The following is a 21,031-nucleotide window of genomic DNA, read 5'->3' as shown; positions in this document are numbered from 1 at the left end:
CACTGTGTTGTCTCCAGGAAGCGAGCATCTCCGTCAGCTAAAGACCAACACTGTGTTGTCTTATGTCTCCAGGAAGCGAGCGTCTCCGTTAGCTAAAGACCAACACTGTGTTGTCTTATGTCTCCAGGAAGCGAGCGTCTCCGTCAGCTAAAGACCAACACTGTGTTGTCTTATGTCTCCAGGAAGCGAGCATCTCCGTCAGCTAAAGACCAACACTGTGTTGTCTTATGTCTCCAGGAAGCGAGCGTCTCCGTCAGCTAAAGACCAACACTGTGTTGTCTTATGTCTCCAGGAAGCGAGCGTCTCCGTCAGCTAAAGACCAACACTGTGTTGTCTTATGTCTCCAGGAAGCGAGCGTCTCCGTCAGCTAAAGACCAACACTGTGTTGTCTTATGTCTCCAGGAAGCGAGCGTCTCCGTCAGCTAAAGACCAACACTGCTCGTCCGGCATGAAGGAAGCCCTGCTGGAGCACGCCTCTGACCCTGTGGAGCTGAGACGCATCCACTACCACACACAAGGTACGCACGCACACACGCACAAAGGCACACACCGGTTCCAAGCAACACCGATTAAGGGTGGGATCTTTTTCCTATTGATCCACACATCAGATATAAGGTATATTATTATTATTTATTTATTTTGACCATTTTGATGTTTTGCATCGTGACTACGAGATGTGCGACCGCTATTATAATTTGTTTATTCCTATTATTTTTGTCTCCCGTGGTCAGCAACTCGCCACTATTGGTGTGCGCTCCTATACCTTTTTCTTTGGTTCTTTGCGCAAATCAACAAGGAGTAGGCTACTATTGTAGGCTACTGTACATTGCAGAAGGAGAGGCCAAACAACAAAAAACGAAATAATCGTTTTTGTTTTATCAATAAAAAAATACCAAAGGACACTATACACGTCCTTAGCACCCCATGGTTTGGACATAAAATATGTGTATATACACGTCCTTAGCAAAAATTGTGTTAATCCATTTAGACCTGATGTCGAAATGAAAAATAAATCTTCTAAATCCTGACAGTTTTCTGCAATACTGTGTTTCTATATCAGTGGTTCTCAATATTTCATGTCGAGACTGTATTTGTATTTTTTTAGACAATAGACCACTTAGCACTTGATTTAACTATGAAAGAAATGAAGACGATTAAGGATATCATCAAGGGGTTAACACACTTGTTAATATGGACGGGTCAAAATGGGTACGCCCTGGATTAAATGTATGTTTCACTATATATAAAATAAGTGGTATATTGTCTTAAAAAAAACACACACACATTATTATTATTATTATTTATTTCAAATCGAAATACAATGTAATGCACTACTCAGGCGGACATACAACTAGTCTCGAAGTTCGCCCGCACGCACGCATGCGACACACACACACACACACGCGCACGTGCGTGCGCGTACACACACACGCACGCACACACGCACAGACACCACGGCGCTGGCCATGCTCAATGAATTTGAAACTGGAAAACACGCTCGGCATCGCGGGATGCAAGTTGAGCTTGCTATCTTGCTAGCTTGCTTGGATCAGCTATCTTCGCTTTATCTACTGTTTTCCGTGTCGGACTATTGTCCCGTCTAACCTATGGTATTCGGATTATTGCTAGAACTTCTGTCGGGTAATGACATGTCTAACCATTGGAGTAAAAAGCCGGAATAGGGGACAATGGTCCGACACATGTCGGACTATTGCCTGTCGGATTATTGGGGTGTCGGAAAAGCGTGCGCACCCCGACCTGGGAAAGGTTGTCGGAAAAAAGACATGCACCCGGTATGGTGTGTCTCACTTTCCGATTTGTTTTGGGTTTTACCTTAAGTGGCCAAACGTTGAATGCAGAAATCAGAGATACAGATAATTGTACTGTGGGACTGTTTCATATTGCACATCAAGGTAATTATGCTCAGCTCAAGTGGAGAGCAACATGAGAGCTCTTTTCATCTCTCTCTCCCTCTCTCTCTCTCTCTCTCTCTCTCTCTCTCTTAGCCTATTCCTAGCCCACAAACCTATCTGGCCCATATACGTACAGCGAGCCTATATGGCAATGATACTTAGAGATAACTTGGCACAATTTGGTACAATTATAGAATTGGCCTCCTCAGTGCCTCCTTATACCAACAATGGCCATTGGCTATAAGTGCAGGTCGATTGTTCAGGCAGGCAGGCAGGCAGGCAGGCAGGCAGGCAGGCAGGCAGGCAGGCAGGCAGGCAGGCAGGCAGGCATAGGCAGGCAGGCAGGCAGACAGACAGACAGACACTTTCCCCCTTCATTTTATGTATTTACGTTCTCCGTCTATAATTACATTTCTTCATCTGCGTCTTTGCTGTATGTCTCTCTATTGCTCTGTGATTCTCTCTCTCTCTCTCTCTCTCCATCTGCTATGTCTTTCATCTTTCCACACTCTCCCTTAATGAGTGCTTTCATCTCCCCTCACACTCACCTTTATCTCTGTGATAGAAAGTTGAGGGGAAAATAACACCACACATGTCATGTTATTGAATTATCTAATAGTTATAACTTTAAACCTTATAAAGTTATTCGGTCCACAATCAATAAGACAGAGCTAAGAAAAGCTGAGATGTATTAAGCTACAAGTAATATCTGTATTAACCCATTTAGACCTGCCACCTCATAGCTTTTAACCACTTTAACCCTATTTTTTGTTTTTAAAATGTGTGCAAATCTTTGAATATATATTCTTTTTGCTTTTGATATTAACACATTGCTGTAGCTATGTTGTATGGTTTAGACTCTAAACTCTAAACTTTAGAGACAGTCACACTGAGGAAATGACAGCTAGGAAGCAGAGCTGGACGTAGCAGAGACTAAACTTCTCTCTGGGAGTAACAAGGATGGATAGGATCAGGAACAAGTACATCAGAGGGACGGCTCATGTCAGATGTTTTGGAGATATAGCCAGAGAGGCCAGACTGAGATGGTTTGGACACGTACAGAGGAGGGATAGTGAGATGGTTTGGACACGTACAGAGGAGGGATAGTGAGATGGTTTGGACACGTACAGAGGAGGGATAGTGAGGTTGGAACTGTCAGGCAGGAGGCCTAGAGGAGAGAAGATTTATGGATGTAGTTAAAGAGTATATGAAGTTAGTTGGTGTGAGAGAAGAGGAGGCAGAGGGCAGGGTGAGATGGAGGCAGATGATTGGCTGTGGTGACCCCTGAAGGGAAAAGCCAAAAGGAAAAGAAGAAGCTGTAGGTCTAATTCCCTCCAAAAGGGTTACAATATTTACCAGTGAGTGTCGCAATGCGACATGTTCTGAGCTTGTAGATCTAATAGTTTGACTAGATTTGAAATACTGTATACAGCAGCTAATTGTGATTAATTCGTAATTTAGGCCTGGCTACTTCTCCCCTTCCTGGAAATGTAGTGGAGTGAAAAGTACAATATTTGTCTTCGAAATGGAGTGGGGTGAAAGTCATGAATATCCCAAAACACAAATGATCAAATTAAGAACAGATACGTGTGATCGTGTGCGTGCGTGTACGTGCATGTGCACTGACCACAGTGTGTGTGTGTGTGTGTGTGTGTGTGTGTGTGTGTGTGTGTGTTGTGTGTGTGTGTGTGTGTGTGTGTGTGTGTGTGTGTGTGTGTGTGTGTGTGTGTGTGTGTGTGTGTGTGTGTGTGTGTGTGTGTGTGTGTGTGTGTGTGTGTGTGTTTATGTGCGTGCAGGCATGAGAGAGCATCCTCCTGTCTCCATATGTGACCTGGCGGAGCATGTGGAGCGCCTCAAAGCCAACGACGGACTGGCCTTCTCCCAGGAGTATGAGGTAAAATAATATACTTCTCCCAGGAGTATGAGGTAAAATAATATACTTCTCCCAGGAGTATGATGTAAAACACATATATACTTCTCCCAGGAGTATGAGGTAAAACAAATATATACTTCTATGAGGAGAAGTGTCCCACGTAGACTCTGTGGGGACAGCGGGGCTCCAGCCCTCATGAGGAATGAGACCTATAAATAAATATATTCGCCTCGGTTCGTCCCGTTTGTACCGCGCCAGGTCGTGCCGCGCCCGTTTGCGCAATTCTCGTCTTTGCATTGACTTTGTATGATATCGCGCTGCTCTAACGCACCTTAACACCTCTTTTTGTCCTCACTGTCCGGGCCCGGGGGTGGGGGTTGACCGTGTTGCCTATCCTCTTGTACACAATGTATGCAGATCAGGCATTAACATGCTAATCTGGTGGCTTGTTTTCACCTGCCAGGTAGGGTATGCATACAGTACTGTACTGCTTAGGGACAAATAAATGAAACCACCACCAGCAAGAACACCCTGGCTGGCAACAGCGATGCCAGCCTGCCGTTGAAACCTGCCGCCGACACAGCGACAGAACACACAACCTGCCGAGGCGGACAGACCTAGGGGCTGTATTTTGCGTGTCTTAAGTACCAGGTCTTATTCCCTAACTTGAGTAAACTAAAGACCTGGAGGCGTGATCAATGCTCTTTGGCCACTCAGAATAGCCAAATGGCATTGATCACGCCTCCAGGTCTTTAGTTTACTCAAGTTAGGGAATAAAACCTGGTACTTAAGACACGCAAAATACAGCCCCTAGTGTCTGTCTACATTCACTGCACCGCACAGCGCACATGTCCTGAATTTAGTTATGCAGGATGTTGTCCACAACATCAAAGAGTGTCAGGATTTCATGGTGTTCGTGACAATGGTGACATAATAACGCTGATCATAAATTCAGAAATTCACCAAAGTGACAAGCCTGGTTTAAGGAGTACCAGATGACTCAGTGCAATATTGGCATTTAAACAGTATGAGGTAAAAACATATATACTTCTCCCAGGAGTATGAGGTAAAAACATATATACTTCTCCCAGGAGTATGAGGTAAAAAATATACTTCTCCCAGGACAAACAATAGCGAAAATAGAAGATCTACAAGCTCACAACACGTCGTGTTGGGAGCTCGTAAACCCCTTATTCCTAAACTACTTTGCCTTTATTTGCTATTTTGAGCTTGTAGATTGGCTATTTTAACTGTTCAAAAATGTTTTTCAAAATAGTAAAAAGGTGAAAAATACTTCTCCCAGCATGAGTATGAGGTCACAATGTTTCATTCGCTGATGCTCATTTAAAGAGTAAGACCACTTTGGTAGAGGTTTGGGTTGTGTAGTTATACCTTGCCATGATGTAACTCCAAATGTGGCCAAGAAATCTAAAACAATTCCGTGCTCCCGTGATTAGAAATTGATAATTCAAAATATGCTCCTCGTTGACTTACATTGTATGCTGAAACAGCTCTCAAAGTCACTCTTTTAGTGCGTAAACAAACACAAACAACAGTTGATTCAGACAATATAATACATCACCAAAACGCGTACTGTTTTATTTTTTTCCAAAAAAAGATATTCAGTCCGGGTTTTCTTCCTAATAAAAATGGGAAAAATAAACAGGAAGTTAACATTAAAAAATATATATATCCCAAAATGGGAATTGTAGTCCAGAAAGGAATTCACCTTTTAGTCACCTGGAAAGCTTTAGTGTTAGTCTAGTTTTAGTCGACTAAATATCATACGATTTTAGTCGACTAAATCTTCAGTTGATTTAGTCGACCAAAAATGTATTTTGGCGGGCCTTGATGCTGTCGTAATGACTGATTTTACACTTGCTGAAAATCTACAAGCTCACAATGCGTCGCGCTGCGACACGTTGTGAGCTTGTAGATCTGCTATTTTCAGCATGCAACCAAGTGTGAAAATCACTTATACTGGATCTCTTGTCCACTAGTCCCTTCTTAACATTTTAGTCAAGTTTTTTCTTTATTGACAAAATTGTCAATATATATTTAGTCTTAGTTTTAGTCATCATAGCTTAGATTCCATTTAGTTTTCGTCAGCGAAATTTCGTCATCGACGAAATCAACACTGATTCTGAGCTACCTTATACTTCCACTATAAGAGTCAGTGAGGGCTTGTAAAGCTGGTGGATGTCTTAGAAAGAGCAGGTCATTTAAATTTAACGTGCAGAATGCTGGAACAGATAGAGGACGACAGATGGCCTGGGCTGTTTACTCGCAGCACTCTGTGTGTGTGTGTGTGTGTGTGTGTGTGTGTGTGTGTGTGTGTGTGTGTGTGTGTGTGTGTGTGAGGCGCAAGAATGCTGTTTTTGTGATGTGGTTTATGTGTTGGGGAGGAATGAGATATAGGGTCGAAGATGACACCTATTGATTCGTGTGGAGGTTGTGACAAGGGAGCCGTCGAGAGCGGGTGAGGGAGTCGGGACCGATGATGATTATTTCATTATTTCATCATGCCCGTCGGCCACCGGCCTACTTGAGAACGATGCAACTTGGGAAACTCATAATACCTGTTCAATTATCTATCTGTGTCCCTTTTGTTCCCATACTGCATATGGATGCCAGTGCAAACTGACTGTGAAAAGTGGACTGGTTAAGTGGGACTTGGGCTCATCAGGCCCTGCACTGGCAGAGCCTGACCAGAGCCTTTTGTGGTGTTTCTGGACAAAGGTGTATGTCACAGACTCGAGGCCAGGCACTGCACCTGTGGGGGTGTGGAATGCGTGTGTCGAATGTGAAGTCGGTGGGGCGAACGGTTCTCGAGTTACGTGCATTACAACCGTACACACACGCAAACAGACACACACATGTACAGTCACACACACAGTCACACACACACGCACGCACGCACGCACACCCACACACCCACACACCCACACAGAGAGAGATGTGGTGCATTTATAGTTAGATTTATTGCAGTTGAGTTTCAGGAAGTTCTGTTGCGTCTGAGAGGCAGGTGGTGGAAAATACACAAAGATGTTAGGAAGGGACTAGTGGACCAGAGATCCAGTATAAGTCATTTCTACACTTGGTTGCATGCTGAAAATAGTAGATTTATAAGCTCACAACACGTCGCGCTGAGACGCGTTGTGAGCTTGTAGATCGCCTATTTTCAGCAAGTGTCGATCATAACGACGACATCAAGGCCCGCCAAATTACATTTTAGTTGACTAAATCAACTGTAGATTTAGTTGACTAAAATCGCATGACATTTAGTCGACTAAAACTAGACTAACACTAAAACATTCCAGGTGACTAACTTAAGTTTCATTCCAAAGACTATGACTAAACTAAAATAGAAATGTGCTGCCAAAATCAACACTGGATATAGGATTATTTTGTATATATTTTTTGGGTGCAGTACTTAGTTTAGACAGTTTTTGGTTTAGACTAGTCATTGGCTAGTCATTAGTCTGACTGACTGCAGCGGACTGACCTCCTGCATGAGGAGTCCAAGCTACTTCTTTTCGCCTGACAGGGGGGAGTTTCCCCGGCCGGACGTGTAGCACGTGGAAGGAACATGTTATACCGACCAGTTCCTTTCCCCTCCATCAGGCGCCCCGGCTGGCCAGGGGTAGGTAGTTTAGATACCAGGATTACTGGGGGGACACGGGGAGAACATGTGAGGGTACCTACCCTAGAACGGGGAGAACAGAAAGGAGGACTGATGACGTGGAGGAGGGAGCACGCCGCAAGCAAACCACAGCATCCCCAGCGGGAATCGAACCCAGGACCTTCTAGCTGTGAGGCGACGGCACACTACCGTTGTTATTGGCTTTTGGCGAGGCTGCAGCTGGCTGCTATTGGTCCACTCCGACAGGCTGTTTGTTGATTGGTTGATTCTCAGTGCAGGCATTCTTGGTGCCACCGAAAATCCAGGACCGCGATTGGCCGCCCCAGCTCGACAAAGAAGTTACAGCAGGCGCCACCGTGCCCCCAGGAGAGTGAATTCTGAGTGAATAATGTCGATTTTGGATTGGAAAAATTATATAAATGATGAACCAAAATGGACCGACCATTATAGTTATGTATTAATTCTTGGGAGCATAAACGTTTTTCAGACCTGTTTATTTATTTATATAAAAAAGCAAACAAGACATTCCGTCTTCTTTTCACAATTGTTTCCGTGTTACTTCTGACATTCACTCCTACCCCACAAGGCAAAGAGATGATTTTTAATTACCCTATTGTCGCACTTCCAAACATCAATCTTTCATCAAATTTAGAGGCCCTCATCTATGGAATTCCCTAGATGATTCACTTACATCCTCAGTATTCTTGCCAATATTAAAAAAACATCTAAAGAAATATCTTATTTCTTCCTCTCTGTAGATTACATGTTTTACTTTGATGTGTTGTATTTTCTTTTTGTGTGTTTGTTGTCGTATTGTTTATTTTCCTTTTTTGTCCAGTCTGTTTTTTTATTTCTTTATTGCCAACTTGTAGACTTTTGTATTGTTCTCAATGAACTTTTAATCTGTTTAAACTAATGACCTCTTCCATACAGGAAAGGATTCCAAATAAGCCAGCTAGCTTAGCTTCCCTTCCTTGCATTGTATTTTTGTTCTTTGATATGTTATTGTCTATTTTTTGTACTACGTGCTAAATAAATAAACCTAAAACAATATATATATTCACAAGAAGACACAATTAGAGATTGTCTCTCCATTATGGTGCAGTATACCACAACCAACACAGCATTTAATTGTGGACAAAATCCTATCCGACGACAACAAAAGCTTTTGGTTCTGAGAGGCTAAATCAAATGGTGGTCTTTGTGGCTCAAATGCAGAATAAAATAATGGACTTTGAAATGAAAAGGGTTGAAAACCCCTGGTCTAAAGGGTTTAGGTGGTTAAGTACAGTACTTAACCCTGTAAAGCCCAGATATATGTCTACTTGCAAAAAAGAGATTTCAGCCTTACTACTACTTTTTACTATCAGAGGAAATTATGTAAAAATAATAAAATAAATAAAAGTTTTTTTGCAAATTGTATGCACATTTATAATAATTATTAAAATGATAATAATACATTAATAATTTTGGGGATATCTTTCACAATAATAAATAAAACATGTTCTAGAAAACATATATTACAGTTATTTTACTTACTTTTATCAAAGTATACTTAACCGATTTTGACCTGAGGACGAGGCCTTCTAAATGTTTTCTGAAAAACTCATGTTTCTATGTCAGTGGTTCTCAAACAGTTTCATGTCAAGGACCTCCAAAAATATATGTAATTGGCCGACACCCATCTGAAAATATGTTGTTCCAGGGACCCCCCAGAAGCATAGATTTGAGTTAAAAACGTTGCCTCTGAAAAACTATAATTATATTCAAAGATTTGCGCCACATTTTCACGATTTTTCAAAAATAGCAGACCTAAAAGCTCGTAGCTCCTATGAGCTTGTAGATCTGCTATTTTTTTCAATAGCTAAAGTATAACATAAGGCCTTAAAACACCAAAAAGGGTTCCCGCCCAAAATGGGTTAAACGTACTTAATTACTTTCCACTGCAATCCAAGTATTGATATGGTAGTTGAGTATTATGGGATGTGTGATTGCAGAGCTCTGTCAGTGATCAGCGCGTTAAGGCAGGCAGGCAGGCATGGCAGGCAGTTAACATTAGCAGTAATGTGTGTCATTTGTCAGTGTGGTGCGATGGGAGCCTTAACAACACTGTTAAATAAGATGTGTGCACAACCCAGCTCTCCATTGTCATTATGATCACGGCATCACGCACGCACGCACCCACGGCCACCAGCATGTCGAGAGGAAAACCAGCAGGATATGACAGCCTAACGCATCTGCAGATATTACTGCGTACGTGCATGCCTGCCTGCGTGTTTTGTGGGCTTGTAGATCAGATACTTTATGTGCACCAGTGCTCAATGATCTTAGCAAAATGTAAGTGTTTTTTCTCCACAAAGCATCCACAGATACACAGTTCACTGTCTCTCTGTCTCTGTCTGTGTCTCTCTCTCTCTGGCAGAGCATAGACCCGGGCCAGCAGTTCACGTGGGAACAGTCCAACATGGACGTGAACAAGCCAAAGAACCGATACGCCAACGTCATCGCCTATGACCACTCCAGAGTCGTCCTGGCTGCACTGGACGGTGAGGCAGGGCAAAAATTATAGCCACAGGGCCCCTGTGGAAATCTCACGTGCATGGGCGCTATAGAGCGTCGCAGTCATGACGACGACAGGCCCGGAAAATAATTTCCCATGCATGTTTCCCCCAGAGTAATCTAGTAAGAGAGTGGTGACACGCTTTGATCTCGCCGCAAAGCGGGTGCCTATGGGCTATAGTTCCAAACATTGCTCCTATGGCTGGAACTATCCCACTGAGATAGAATGAGCACTTCCGCATTCCATTGTTACAATGAGAGTCAACGGGAGTGTCATTACTCAAGGGGCAGCGGTGGCCGAACGGCTTGCGGAGCAGTCTTGATATCGGAAGGTCGCTAGTTAGTACCCCCCGACCGGCACGTTAAAGTTACCACCGCTGAAGTGCCCTTGAGCAAGGCATTGAACCCCTACCATGATATGTTCTATGAGCAGGGCCTGGCTGTAAACGAGTTCTTGAGCTTAGTCCAGTTACCCTGGGTAAACATGGTGACTTTGCTTACTTTGGTTTCCACTAGATGTTTAAAAAAGTATTTATAACCTGTAAGCCTCGGACAAAGCCAAGTCGGATCATGACATATCATGACAACAAACACATTTTTTTGGGCCGAACAATTAATTAGATCTTAGAGAGAAAAAAAGGGCACATAATATATTGTTGAACTCACGTTGTTGTAGGGTTCCCCCGAAGGCATTTGCGGTCAGCAAGGACTGTAGTGACAGTTAAAGGTATGGTGTTGGTGTGATATGAAATCTGAGGCCTGAGGGCACACACATACAGCAGTCCTGATCATGATTAGGATTATATTTTACATTTTTCAACAGCACCCGGCACGTACACAAGCTTGTAGATCTGCTATTTTTCAACAGCTGAAGGTTAAAATAAGGGTTAAAGTTGGTTAAACACCAAAGCGACACAGATGCGCTCGTGTCCGTAAATGGGTTTTAATAAATTGTTTCCTTGCCAGGGGTAGAGTGGCCGGATGGTAACCGCAAGGTTGCCAGTTCGAACCCGGGCTCTCCCAGAGTTAGTGTAGAAGTGTCCTTGAGCAAGGCACTGAACCCTTATTTTGCTCCTGATGTGCTGGTTGGTGCCTTGCATGTTTTTCGCCGCCATCGGTGTATGAATGCGTGCGTGAATGGGTGAATGTAATGCGCAATCTATGTTTATATAAATGCACCATTATACCATTTACCATTTATCAGGTGTGCCAGGCAGTGACTACATCAACGCCAACTACATAGACGGCTACAGGAAGCAGAATGCCTACATCGCCACCCAGGGTCCTCTGCCCGAGACCTTCAGCGACTTCTGGAGGATGGTGTGGGAACAGAGGACCAGCACCGTCGTCATGATGACGCGCCTGGAGGAGAAACTACGGGTAACCAGTGATTGATTGATTGATCAATCAATGCACTCATGCATGATGCATTACAATGCAATTACATACAATGCATTAATCAATCGATGCACTCACCAGCACATGACATCATAAACACCTCACACTGCAATGGGACATATTTGCCATGTCATGAAAGATTGTTAACCGTTTCCCTCCCAATTTTATACTATATACAAAAAGAAGGGCAAGCTGTTAGATCTGCTATGTTGCGGGCTATTTTCAGTGGTGTCCCGAAATGTTGACGTCCTCACAAGTACACAGAACGTGCGTGCATAAGTGTGTGCGTGCGTGCGTGCCTTAGTGGTGAGTTATATGACGTCGGGTCTGGCTGACATCGTTCATAAATGTATAGCCCAGGGCTGAACAGAGTTATTAGTTATGACAGCGACCGGAAGGTTGTTGTCACAGTCTGTACGTCACCATGGCCATGTCCCGCTGAGTCACACTGCATTCTGGGACCATATTACAACGTCCTCACCTCTGTGACCCCATGCTGTGGCTGTCGGCAGACGGGGAAAGTATAACCAAATACATTCATTTGGTTGAGGCCTTTAGGAGGGCCATGCAAGCAGCAAGCTGGAGCCGCAAGCACCATTTCCCATGCGGAACCATTGCCCACCACTCCTGAATGAACTGTCTTGTGCTGGGACTCTGGTGCAACCAGACGGGCCTGGTGAGAGCAGGAGTGGACCCAAGGGGCCAGTGAGGCACTCCAGCGTTGAAGCACTGTCCACCCTAGTGGTAAGAGGAAGGACTGCAGGCGGACGGTCGCGGACCCGTGGATTCATGATGAGGAAACCCCGTGCAGCTGGGCTTCCGCATTTTGCTGAATCGGCAAAAAAAGGCGGAAATAAACGGTCCTTCCGGGTGCTTCAAAACGCCACTGAGCAACTTCCACTGACATGAATAGCGGGCAGGGGGGGGGGGGGGGGGGGGGCGGAGCTTCGCGCCAGATCAGTCTCTATCCTTTTAATACTCTATGAGTGGACCTGGTGACACGTAGGAGGGGCGGGGCCTGGACAGGAGTCAAACCCACAGAGCCTAGTCCTTTTATGCGCCAGAAGCGTACCTCCCAGCCCTGGCAGAGTAGTTCAGGAGGAATGGATTGTGTGGCCCTGGTTCTTCCCTAATGGGTCGAGGGTAGCTACTGGGACGTAAGTCGGGACTTGATCACCCCGGCTGGGTCACCTGAGTGAGGGGTATGATGTTGGGAGACCCTGATGACCCTGACCCTGATGACCTCAGGATACATCACTGAGGATACGTCCCAAGTGCATCCATGTGATGTAATAATTTTACTTCTACTCCAATACATTACATTTTGATCATTATTACCAAACATACATTAACCACTTCAGCCCTATATGCATTTCAGCCATTTGAAAATAGACGATCTACAAGCTCACATGTGCAGCGATGTGACGCATTGTGAACCTTTTTGAAAACTCGAAATGTGACATTCTGCATGATGAGTACTTTTACTTTTCTGTACTTTAAGTACATTTTTATGCTAAGTACAAATCAAGTACATTTTGAATGATTTCTACAATGCAGTATTTTTTTTACTTTTTCCACCACTGGCGGCCAGTAACATTTAGATTGTCACTGTGTCAGGCAGAAAATACCATCTCCTTTCTATGGGAAAAGTGAGTTTACTTATAACGGTCAAGAGGTTTGATTGATTGATTGAAGTATATAGAGATTGGAGAATTATAGTACATTTCAAGCCCAACTCAATACAAAACTTTTAACTGTGGACGACACCATAAAGCAGGGGTGCAGTACTTAGTTAAGACTAGTTACAAAGTTAAGACTAGTCATTGGTCCGACAAACAACAACCTACCTCAAACCCTAACCTAACCATAACCGCAAGCACGGGAGCAGTGTCTCGCATGTCAGACTAACGCCAGGGCTCCACTGGGCGCGTCTGCGTCGCGTCAGCGTCAGCGTCACAGAATGTTCCCTTTTTAATCAATGAAGGGTGGCTCCACTGCCCGCGTTGCGCGTGCGTGCCGCGTGCGTGCGTCACCATTAAATTGAACCGGTTCGTTTTTTGACGCACACGACGGAGACGCAACGCGCCCAGTGGAGCCCTGGCGTAACACTCGTCGTGCGGTGCCCCATTACACTTGTTTACAATAGGGTACACCATGACCATGTTCAATTCATCGTAACATTTAGAGACGTGCAAATATACACTTCTATATAGCCATTATTGTTTTGGGAAGTCTGGACCCTTGTTTTAAGGTCCTTTGAGGTCACGCTGTGGTACCAAGAGTAAGTTAGTTAGTTTCATTTATTGTCCATGTGTGGAATTTTGTCTTCGGTCTCAGACAACAGTAAAAACAAACAGAAACAACAACAGCAACAGCACTTTATTAATTATTTTCATGGGAAAAATGCAGGACAACAGTGGCAAACACATGAATGACAAATCTAGACATAGTGCCGGCATTAGGAATGAATTTTTAGGGGGCACGGTGGCACAGTTGGTAGTGCTGTCGCCTCACAGCTAGAAGGTCCTGGGTTCGATTCCCGCTTGGGGCGCTGTGGGTGCTGGCGGCGTGTTTCCTCCTCCGCGTCATCAGTGCCCATACCCGAAGGCGGGGTTGGCGAAAGGGCCTTTCTGTGTGGAGTTTGCATGTTCTCCCCGTGTCCCCTAGGGTAGGTACCCTCACAAAAACATGCAGTAATCCTGGTCTCTAAACTACCTCCCCCTGGCCAGCCGGGGCGCCTGATGGAGGGGAAAGGAACTGGTTGGAATAACGTGTTCCTTCCACGCGCTACGTCCAACCAGGGAAACTCCCCCCCTGTCAGGTGTAAAGGAGAAACTTGGACACTCAAGAATGAAGGAAGCATGAGTTAAGTCCGTTGCTCTCCCCAGTTTGGCGGAGGGTGTGTAGAGCCCAGGATCACATTAGATGATTGACACAGGGGTGAAAAATGGGTTACAAAATCGTGGGATAAAAAATATATAAAAAAAAAAAGGAATGAACTTAACCTGAATAGGTTACGGTTAGCTTTTGGTACTTTGTACCGTCTACCAGAAGGAAGTAGTTCGAACTCCCTGCAGAGTGGATGAGTCATGGTCATTTGCTATCTTGACAGCTTTTTTAAGTACTTCCTTGTACATACAACTTAATTGTCTCTGTCTCTTCCCAATGTTTATTGAGGCTAGGTTCACTATTCGCTGCAGCTTGCTTCTTCCTTTTACACAGGGCTGCGTGAGAGTCATGCAATTTAGCCTTTTACCACGTACCACGCCACACTTGGCTCACATGCTTATTTTCCATTCTCTAGTATTACACTAGTACTACATTATAAATAGCCTACTTTTCCATAACTTGCGTTGATGCGGCTTGCCGTAGTTCCCAATAGGACCCGGTGAGCCCGGTGCTGCCTCTGATTGACTAACCAACCCAACCAACCCAACCCAACGAAAGGAACCAGCCGCACCATGTATACAAACCAATCAGAAGCAAGTCAGGGCGGGCCATAGCGTATCGACGGAACACAGACCTCTATGGTCACAGAGGAGCAGTGCGTGTGCGAGGCTGCGAGCAGCAGATCACAGTACAGTAGACAGTAGACTAGAGGTGCAAAGTACTTTCTCTCATGCACCGCTCTGATAAATCCATTTTAGCCATGCAGTATTTGAGCGACAAAGGGAATTCAATATTTTGCATCTGAATAGCCCCAGACCCCCAGTGAATGAGTTAGTGAAAAGCATAAATGCGCGTTTGTCTGTCTCTTGTCATGATATCCTCCAGTCTCCATGTCGCCGACGGGAGGATCAACAGCAGATCATAATAAGAATGTTTAATGTTAAGGCCAAATTGACATTAAAAAGGGCATTTTTTCCATGCTAAGATGCCATGTAGGTCGTCGCATCATAATGATCCGATGTAAAAAAATAATAATAATCTGAAATGTTTGTAAACAAACCCTGTAAATGTTTGTAAACAAACCCCAAATGTTTGTAAACAAATATCAAAATGTTTGTAAACAAATCCCAAATGTTTGTAAACAAATCCCAAATGTCTGTAAACAAATATCAACATGTTTGTAAACAAATACCAAAATGTTTGTAAACATATATCGAATGTTTGTAAACAAATCCCAAATATTTGTAAACAAATCCCAAATGTTTGTAAACATATATCGAATGTTTGTAAACAAATCCCAAGTGTTTGTAAACAAATCCCAAATGTCTGTAAACATATATCGAATGTTTGTAAACAAATACCAAAATGTTTATAAACAAATCCCAAATGTTTGTAAACATATATTGAATGTTTGTAAACAAATCCCAAATGTTTGTAAACAAATCCCAAATGTTTGTAAACATATATCGAATGTTTGTAAACAAATACCAAAATGTTTATAAACAAATCCCAAATGTTTGTAAACAAATCCCAAATGTTTGTAAACATATATTGAATGTTTGTAAACAAATAGCAAAATGTTTGTAAACAAATCACAACTGTTTGTAAATAAACCCCAAATGTTTGTAAACAAATATCAAAATGTTTATAAACAAATCCCAAATGTTTGTAAACAAATATCAAAATGTTTGTAAACACATCCTTGAACGTTGGTGGTAATAACGCGTCCAGGACATGCCTCAGACTTCTCCTCAGGAGACTTGGGTCAGATCTGAAGCAATTTTATCCTTGCTGACGTCCACGATACCCCATCTGAAGATATTTAAGGCCCTATTTTGAAAAAAAATTTTTTTTGAATAGTTCAACTAGCCGATTTACAAGCTCACGTGTCGATGTAGATCAGCCAGTTGAACAATTTTAATGTATTTAAAACAGTAAAAAATAAGGCAAAGAAATTTAGGGAGCGCAACCATGTTGTGAAGCTTGTAGATCTGCTATTTTGCCGGCTATTTTTCCCAGTTATTTTACGACTATCCTGCATGTTGTGTGTGAGTTGCGTGCGTGCGTGCATGTGTGCGTGCGTGCGTGCGTGCGTGCGTGCGTGCGTGCGTGCGTGCATGCGTGTGTGTGTGTGTGTGTGTGTGTGTGTACAGGTGAAGTGTGACCAGTACTGGCCCTCCCGCGGTACAGAGACCTATGGGATGATCCAGGTAACCATGCTGGACACAGTGGAGCTGGCCACGTACAGCATACGCACCTTCAACCTACACAAGGTATACAGTATAGGAACCTGTGTTGTTTTTGGCAGCACATTTTGATTTTAGTTTTAGTCAGTCTTTTGAATAGTTTTAGTCACATTTTAGTCACCCGGAATGTTTTAGTGTTAGTGTAGTTTTAATCGACTAAATATCATACGATTTTAGTCGACTAAATCTACAGTTGATTTAGTCTAACAAATTTTATTTTGGGGACCCTTGATGCCATCTGTTTTTTTCACTTGCTGAAAATATTAGATCTACAAGCCCACAATTGCTATTTTCAGCATGCAACGAAGTGTAAAATGACTTATACTGGATCTCTTGTCCACTAATCCCTTCCTAACATTTTAGTTTAGTTTTTATTTGACAAAATCGACAGTATATGTAGTCATAGTTTTAGTCACCATAGATTAGTTTCCATTTAGTTTTCGTCAGTGAAAAAAAATTAGTCGACGAACATTTTTCGTCCTAGTTTTAGTCGACGAAAACAACACTGATAGGAACCTGTACATAAACATTCTAATTAGGGCTGGGCAGGGACGTGCACACATAGACATCAAAAGGGGCTTCAGCCCCTGCCCTTTTACCCGCCTGTAAAACAACTGCCCTTAACAAGACCATGAATGCAGCATTTACTATTGTGAAAGAAATGCAAATGCCACTCTTTTCATTCCATGCCATGCCTGAAGGCAGAATTCAGGAGAATTTCTTTTTTTCCCGAAGTCTCCTGAACTTGAACACAGTATTTTGCGTTGAACAAATTTGTTTCGAAATCCATGTCGTACACTGCATCTCCACTGGCTAAAGAGTGCTGGGTTGCCCCCTGAAAATAGCTGATCTACAAGCTCTCAACGCGTCACAGGAACGACGCATTGTGAGCTTGTAGATCTGCTATTTTCACATTTCTTTGTCCAAAAGTGCCCTCTTACGGGATTTCAGCCCCTGCCCCTCTAACACTCCCTGCACGTCCCTGGGGCTGGGACTCGAAAAATTTATCTAATTAATTTGAAGCGTTGCAATTAATTAATCGAAATTAATCACATTTTAAACGCATATCAATATTTGACGTGAGAAGCTTTTTTTTTGTTCAATTAAAACAGATTTAGTCAACTTGCCAGCCCATAGAGCCCCATTGTGAACCCGGACATGTTGAGTACACCAAGGTTTTATGTTAGAAATGTTGAGTATGGTTCCCCAGCATGTATAAACTGCCGGATGCTAATTTGCATATGTTGAGCAATTTTCATAGACGATTTGCTCGTCCACATATGACGTGAATTCTCCTGTCATTGTCAAAGGCAAATGTGACACATGTGACACGAGTTAAGGACAAAATAGTGAGGGCAGAATATTGGCCGGAATGACATTTGTGAGGATTTCATGGGCTGGAATATGATGTATGATGATGTGTGATGATCAGAGCGCGCCTCACTTCACACACGTCTCAATATTTGACAATGAAAGGAGAAATTAGGTCAAATGTCCGCCAAATATGACGAAAACAGGCAACAGGCATTCTGATTGGCCAGTATGAGATGACGCATGATGATGTACGATGATAAGAGCGCCCCTCACTTCATATATATATTTTATTTACAAGCAATTTTCACAAGTTGTGTCTCTTTCCACTTGACAGTTTTCCCAGTATTTTTGTGCAATCAGATCAGAACTCTATCTTGTGGGTGATTGACCCTCTAGCAGCGAATGAATGAATGAACGAACAAACGAACGAACGAACGAACGAACGAACGAACGAACGAACGAACGAACGAACGAACGAACGAACGAACGAACGAACGAACGAATGAACGAACGAACGAACGAACGAACGAACACACTTTGAATTTGCATGTCATTCAAGTGTGTTCCAATCCTCTGTGATACCTTATGGCTTATGCCTTCATCTTCTACCGTCTATATACATTCCTCTTGCCTGCCATACCAGAACGGCTCCAGTGAGAAGAGAGAGGTGAGGCAGTTCCAGTTCATGGCGTGGCCGGACCACGGGGTTCCTGAGTACCCCACTCCCACCCTGGCCTTCCTGAGGAGGGTGAAGGCCTGCAACCCGCCCGACGCAGGGCCCATGGTGGTCCACTGCAGGTACAACATATTTTGCTTACTTGCCGTGTTGATTTCGTCGACTAATACCAAGATGAAAAATGTTCGTCGACTACCTTCTTTCACGTACAAACTTCTCTTCAATTGGGATTTCAGGCAATTTTCCATAGATTGTGTGTAGAACATTTCGCGCAAATTGCTCGAAAAAGTCCCGGCAGAAAATCAGGTTTAAGCGTGTTTCTAAGGGCGGAGCTGTCACTGGTCAAAGTGACAGATGTGTTCCCCATGAGTGAACCATGGCACATCGATTGCTATATCGCCTGTTACTAAGACTAAAATGAAAACTATTCAAAAGACTATGACTAAACTAAATGTCTTGCCAAAAACAACAGTTTGCTTGTTTATTTATTTATTTGTTTGTTTGTTTGTTTGTTTGACCGCACACGACCACTACGTGTGGTGTGAACACACGGATACGCACGCATATCAGCATGCTCATATTATAGCCATATATACACTGATTACATCATGGATCTCTATATACAGTATATGGGCAAAAAAGGACTGACTGAATTCCGGACTTGTAATATTGCAGTATTGATCCTTTTACTTCTAAGTAAAATGTGTGAGGTACGTCTTCAATCAAGGTGTTTGTGTGTGTGCGCGTGTGTGTGCGTGCGTGCATTCCCATGGTAACAGCGCGGGCGTGGGGCGCACCGGCTGCCTGGTGGTCATCGAGGCCATGCTGGAGCGCATGCGCCACGAGAAGTCGGTGGACGTGTACGGCCACGTGACGTGCATGCGCGCGCAGCGCAACTACATGGTGCAGACGGAGGAGCAGTACGCCTTCGTGCACGCCGCGCTGCTGGAGGCGGCGGCGTGCGGACACACGGAGGTGCCGGCCCGCGGCCTCTACGCGCACATCCAGACGCTGGGGGCGGTGCCGCCCACGGAGAGCCTGTCCGCCATGGAGCTGGAGTTCAAGGTAGTATCATTATTACATAACATATTAAAAGAATTTGCGCCACATTTTCACAATGTTTTGAAAATTGCAGATCTACAAGCACGTAGCGCGGCACTCAGTGCCGTGCTATGAGCTTGTAGATCTGCTATTTTTCAATAGCTAAAGTATCATGAAATGCTTAAACATCCAAATGGAAGTCATTCTACAAAAATGACTTCTAAATCATGACCGTTTTCTGAAAAACCTTATGTTTCTATGTCAGTGGTTCTCATTTAAGTATTTCATGTCATGGAGCCCAAAAATAGGCTATATGTAATTGGCCGCTGAGCCCCATCTGAAAATATGTTGTTCCAGGAACCCCTCAGAAGCAAAGATTTGAGTTAAAAACGCTCAGAAAGAATAAATATTCAAAGATTTGTGCCGCATTTTCACGATTAGCGTGGCACGCTATGAGCTTGTAGATCTGCTATTTTTCAATAGCTAAAGTATAACATAATGCGTAAAACACCAAATGGGTTAACTCATCCTTGCTAAGGACTTTTAATGACATCCCACACCGCCAACGACGCCTTTAACGTGTTAATGAGCGTTCTGTTTAATGATAAAACTATAAAGTTGACTTACCACTAATCAAAGCTCCCCTCGAGCGGCAGCTCCATGTTCGATTGCTTCCCCTTCAGGCACAATGCATTGGAAAAAGAGCAAGGTGGTGGATGAGGCCTTTCTAGGCCTAGTATTCCATTTCAAATTGCGCTGGGTAAATAAAGAGACTGTGTTTAGTGGCTCAATAGCTCTTCCCCATGAAATGAAAATATGAATGACAGTTTTCTGAAAAACCTTATGTTTCTTTGTCAGTGGTATTTCTCAAAGTATTTCATGTCGTGGAGGAGCCCCAAATATATAGGCTATATGTAATTGGCCGCCTGATCGGAAAATATGTTGTTTCAGGGAAGCAAAGTTAAAAATGTTTGCTCTGAAAGAATATATATTAAAAGATTTGCGCCAGACAACATAAATCACATAAAATACAGTAAAGACACGTACACAATAAAACAGAAGTCAGTTCAAGTTATCAGTGTAGCATTGGAATTCATCATCACTTGCAAGAACAGTTGTATATTAAAAATACAAGAAGCGACAAAGTTACCTCCTCCTCATATCAGCATTTAAGGCCTGGATAGATACAGGTACAAAGGAAAATTTATATCAGTTACTAGTGGCCCCTGGGACCTGTTACTAGTGGCCCCTGGGACCTTTAGGCGGAGGCCAGAAGGGAGCAGCCTGCATTCAGAGCTGATGGGTTGTGAGTTGTCCATAAGAATGCACTTGGCTTTCTTAAGCACCTGTCTTTAGAATACTTGATCCAGGCTACTGAAATTTACTCCGGCTATCTTTTCATTTTTGTCCTTTTTAGGTTCAGGTTTCCATACCAACAAATTATGTTGAAGGAGATAACGGACTCAATGAAAGCACCGT

General features: G+C 43.4%; 1 protein-coding gene across 4 annotated transcripts in view; it reads left to right on the top strand.

Moving 5' to 3' along the window:
- The window catches only part of ptprfa (protein tyrosine phosphatase receptor type Fa), a 209,143-nt gene that overhangs the window by 170,331 nt on the left and 17,781 nt on the right, over window positions 1–21,031 (top strand). For all 4 annotated transcript variants that reach the window (XR_013964505.1, XM_080770213.1, XM_080770211.1 and 1 more), the window contains 7 exons: window positions 403–518; window positions 3,710–3,807; window positions 9,852–9,975; window positions 11,193–11,368; window positions 16,429–16,548; window positions 18,479–18,633; window positions 19,291–19,576. Coding sequence is in view for 3 of the 4 variants with exons in the window: in XM_080770213.1 (XP_080626339.1) it covers window positions 403–518; window positions 3,710–3,807; window positions 9,852–9,975; window positions 11,193–11,368; window positions 16,429–16,548; window positions 18,479–18,633; window positions 19,291–19,576 (1,075 nt within the window). In the remaining variant the exon portion in view is untranslated. The remainder of the gene's footprint in view (window positions 1–402; window positions 519–3,709; window positions 3,808–9,851; window positions 9,976–11,192; window positions 11,369–16,428; window positions 16,549–18,478; window positions 18,634–19,290; window positions 19,577–21,031) is intronic.

This window comes from Protomyctophum bolini (genome assembly GCF_963924005.1).
Source record: "Protomyctophum bolini genome assembly, chromosome: 8".
NCBI lineage: Eukaryota > Metazoa > Chordata > Actinopteri > Myctophiformes > Myctophidae > Protomyctophum > Protomyctophum bolini.
This window is presented reverse-complemented; position numbering and strand designations above follow the sequence as displayed.